The sequence below is a fragment of the Saccostrea echinata genome, unplaced genomic scaffold (assembly GCF_033153115.1).
Source record: "Saccostrea echinata isolate AGI-Se365-2 ecotype Australia unplaced genomic scaffold, CSIRO_AGI_Sech_v1 ptg000033l, whole genome shotgun sequence".
NCBI classification, from domain to species: Eukaryota; Metazoa; Mollusca; class Bivalvia; order Ostreida; family Ostreidae; genus Saccostrea; species Saccostrea echinata.
Genome location: NW_026889782.1, coordinates 29,117,039 through 29,121,387, shown reverse-complemented (window position 1 = coordinate 29,121,387; position 4,349 = coordinate 29,117,039). Strand labels below are relative to the sequence as shown.

The 4,349-nt window shown below is 38.1% G+C and overlaps 1 protein-coding gene across 1 annotated transcript; it reads left to right on the top strand.

Moving 5' to 3' along the window:
* Positions 1 to 2,934: 2,934 nt before the first annotated feature.
* On the top strand, positions 2,935 to 4,083 carry LOC133198378 (uncharacterized protein F54H12.2-like). The gene has a single exon (XM_061334473.1). The coding sequence runs from the start codon at positions 2,935 to 2,937 to the stop codon at positions 4,081 to 4,083; it is 1,149 nt and encodes a 382-aa protein (XP_061190457.1).
* The last annotated feature ends 266 nt before the right edge of the window (positions 4,084 to 4,349 follow it).

Sequence of the window (4,349 nt, the reverse complement as noted above, 5' to 3'; positions counted from 1 at the left end):
CTGGTGCGTGAAATATTTCACATGGAAGTACGGGGTAGAGAATATGGTGCCCCTATGGGTCAAATAACGAGAAAGAGAGCTTTAAAGAAATGCCTGACCTGCTGGGAGGAAAATACGGAGGGGAGATGGAAGTGTCAACAATGTCGACAGTATCCTTGCTGTGGGGAATGTGTTGAGAACTTTGTCAAGACTTGCTACAGACTTTGTCCATTATGTAGATATGAAGGAAATAAATCATAAAATCAAAAAAATGTTGTGGGTTTTTTTTTCCTGAGATACTAAAAATAGATTGGATAAGCTTATATAAAGAGGGCAAAAAAAAAATTATTCATTCTGAAAAAGTCAAGTCTAAAAGTCAGACGCAAAAAAAAAATATGCAGTATCGTTGATATTGTGAGAGTTTATTTGGATGTATTTACATGCAGGGACCCTGGATGAAAACTAAAATAGGAGCAATCCTAGATTATTTTGAAAATCATCCAGGAACATCTACTCAAGATGTGTGGTTGGAAAAAAGACAGAAATTCTTCCATCCTAAAGGATCTAAGGTGAGGGTAAAAATATACCATCATTATCAGCAGTACAAATGGTTGATCCTAGGTCGTTGTAAATTCCAGACTCGTGTGGTTCTGGCTGAAGGTGAATGGTGTTGGAATATAGAACACTGTCTTCGTGATTTGTTCTGGAACCAGCAAAAAGATGGACTGAGGATTCCTAGCTATTACTGTCCTACAGAGTACCTGTATTGTCGTATTCCTTTTTCCCAGATTAAAGATAACTTGGAAAACGAAGAGGGCCAGTGTTTTGAGACCGAGATTCCTTACAGATCCGAAGAGGAAGAATAAGTGTAATATTATGTCCAATAAAATTTTAAAAACAAAAAATGGTTGTTATAAATAGAAGGGTCCTAAGTTATTTTATCTCAGTATCTCACTGAACATGGCCGAGAGCAGTAGTTTTTACATGACTTTACCCAGTGATGGGTCCATGCAATCTTTTCCGAGTAATACGACTGCTCAATTTAAAACCTTATTACCACAAACAGTAGATTTAACAGATGTACAATGGGAAGTGGCGTTAACAGAATTGATGTATCCCATATCATTGAAAAACATCACAGAAGAGGAAGCTTAATTTGACATCCTGCTTCCTAAGTTTTATGCTCCAAAGTCCAAGAACCTAATGTGTTTAAATGGGACAGATTTAAAATGAAAACCATAGATGCGATGCCATTAAGCGAATGTCCTGTACTGTTAGATTGGGCCCATATTGAATTTGGTAATCTCATAACGAAAGACCAGAAGATGGAAATTAAGCGAATTCACTTAAGACCGGGGCCTTACATTCATCCCATGGCTTTAACAAGTGAAATCAGTCTTGGACTGGAAAGAACTTTGAAAAAATTATGGAAGTTTTTGGGTGATTCTAAAAAAGAGGGTGATTCTAAAAAAGAGAATGGCATGAAATTAATATATCATGATAAATATGATAAAGTGATGTATCAGTTTAACGGGAAAGAACTCAGAAAATATCCCGTTTGCATTCGTTTCCCCATAGCCTTAGCTTATAAGCTAGGAATAGAAAGTAAGAAGGTTATTCTTCAGAACGATACAGAAACCAAATGGATCAACGTTAGTTACATGGGCAACAATACCGTAGATTTATATGAAAATCTGAAATCCATGTACGTGTATTGTGACTTGATTGAACCCCAGACGGTAGGATCCAATGTCTTGAAATTATTAAGAGTGGTTCCTTGTACACTCAATCTGGAAGATAAAAAACAAGCTAAATGGGAACCCGTTCGAGCGGAATATTTGAAACTGAGTAAAAAACATTTCGATAGCATTGAGATTCATATCATGACTCCTTTAGGGACTCCCATGCCTTTTTTAAATGGAAAATCGGTCGTGAAACTTCATTTCAGAAAAGTGTACTGAGATGAGTGTACATCTTTTTTGTTACATCCTATTGGGAGTGATGACTTGTCTGGTATGCTGTCTGTATTGTATTCAACCTTAAGACAGGTGGGGTATATAAAGGAGTCACTTGAGTGCATTTAGGTCAGTCTGACACGAGTCATGAAACATGCAGTATCATCCCGGATTATTGAGACAAAGAGGACACGGACAGTTTGTCTATCATAGAGGTTTATTACGTCAAAAAGGACACGGTATTTTAGGATCCTTGTTTAAAGTAGCAGCTCCCTTAATAGGAGGATTATTTGGAGGAGGCCAACAGCAACCACCCCCACCCCCACCTTATTATTATCCACCCCAAAACTATCAAAGAGGGGAAGGATTTTTTACGGATTTACTGAAATCGGGGGCTAAACACGCCTTGACCGCTGCTGCTAGAACGGGGTTAGACGTGTTAGAAAATAAGAGATCTTTAAAAGAGGCTGTCAAAACTCACGGAGTACAAGCCCTAAAAAATACTTCGGGAATGGTGAAACAAAGAATGAATTTAGGAGGTACTAAGAAAAGAAGAAGAAAGAAAATGAAAAAACAGAGGGGATCGGGAATGGTGATTAAAATAAGAAGAAGAAAAAGACGACAGAGAGGCAGAGGATTTTTTACGGATTTACTGAAAACTGGAGCTAAACATGCCTTGACCGCTGCTGCTAGAACGGGGTTAGATGTGTTAGAAAATAAGAGATCTTTAAAAGACGCTGTCAAAACTCACGGAGTACAAGCCCTGAAAAATACTTCGGGAATGGTGAAACAAAGAATGAATCTAGGAGGTACTAAGAAAAGAAGAAAAAAGACACCTGTGTTAGCCCGAGGAGGTCCTAAGAGAAAAAGAATAAAACAAGGAGGAATTCAGACTAAGAAAACACGTCCTTTAGATATCTTTGATTGAGAGACTATAAATAGGGGAGTCGAGTGAGATTGACCTTCATTTGTGAAAAATCAATCCTAGTAGACAGACATCATGTTGCAACCAGATTCCTGTGCGTGTGGGATGAACAATTTACAATTGTTCCAAGTCCCCCCGACTAATATTGCTTTAGAAGACTCCAAATCGGAAGAATATTACCCCATTTCCAGTACTTTAGACTCGGATACGGCTCCTATTGAATTTGAAATTAATGGACAAGGAGATCAATATCTGGATTTATCTCAAACGTATGTTCAAATAGTGTGTAAATTTACCAAAGATGATGGTACTAATCTGACTGGAGCTGGCAGTACTTGCGCCCCGGTGAATAATATCTTCCATTCTTTGTTTACGGAAATCGATCTCAATGTCAATGGAAAAATAGTGACTCCTGGAACCGATACTTATCCTTACAAAGCTTATCTGGAGAAATTACTTTCTTACAAACCCAGAACTTTAATGACACAGATGAGAGCTTGTAGTCTGTGGGAAAAAGATACAGCAGGACACATGGACGAAGTAGGGGTAGCAGACCTTGGAGTGGCTCAAAATAAGACATTTGATGTAACTAAGGGTTTACTGGGTGCTGCTGATACTGTGGTCATTGACGAACCTATCATCCCAGAGTTACCGGCCAATTCTAAAAACGAAGGATTTAGAAAACGTCACCAGGCTATCAAAGATAGTAAGAAAATAACCTTGTATGATCGTTTACATCTGGATTTATTTCAACAAGACCGATTTCTACCGAATGGAGTAGACGTCCGTTTGAGATTTAATCGAGCTAAACCTCAGTTCTATATGATGATCAAAGATGGAAGTACGGGAAAAGTCAAAATATTGAGCATGATCTTGTGGGTAAGAAAAGTCAAACCCACGGCCGTCATGATGAATGGTATTAATCAAAGTTTGAACACTCACAGAGCTAAATATCCTTTGACAAGAGTCGAAGTGAAAACCTTTACTATACTCACAGGAACTCAATCTAAAATCACGGATCATCTGTTTCAAGGCCAGATGCCTAAACGCATCATTTTAGGCTTTGTGGACAATGCAGCTTTAAACGGAGATAAAACTAAAAATCCGTTTCATTTCCAAAACGTTGGAATTAAGAAATTAGATGTCAGTATCAACGGAGAGACCATGAGTACTCGTTGTTTCGAACCTAATTTCAATGAAGATTTATATCTGAGATTTATCTGAGTTTATATCAAGCACTGGGGAAATTAGGAGAAGATTGGGCCCCGGACATCACCCTAGAAGAGTATAAAAACGGATACACTTTATGGGGCTGGGATTTCACGAAAGATCAAGAAGCGCAATCGGATAAATTCCATATCATAGAAACCGGAAATCTGAGAGTAGAAGTCCAATTTACTAACAATACGGTGAACACCTTAAATTGTGTGGTGTATGCAGAATTCGATAATCTGTTAGAAATCAACAAACAGAGAGAAGTCAGTATTGAT

Bases quoted from the DNA above. Each gene is read 5' to 3' on its own strand.
- LOC133198378 (XM_061334473.1), top strand. From the start codon at position 2,935: ATGTTGCAACCAGATTCCTGTGCGTGTGGGATGAACAATTTACAATTG.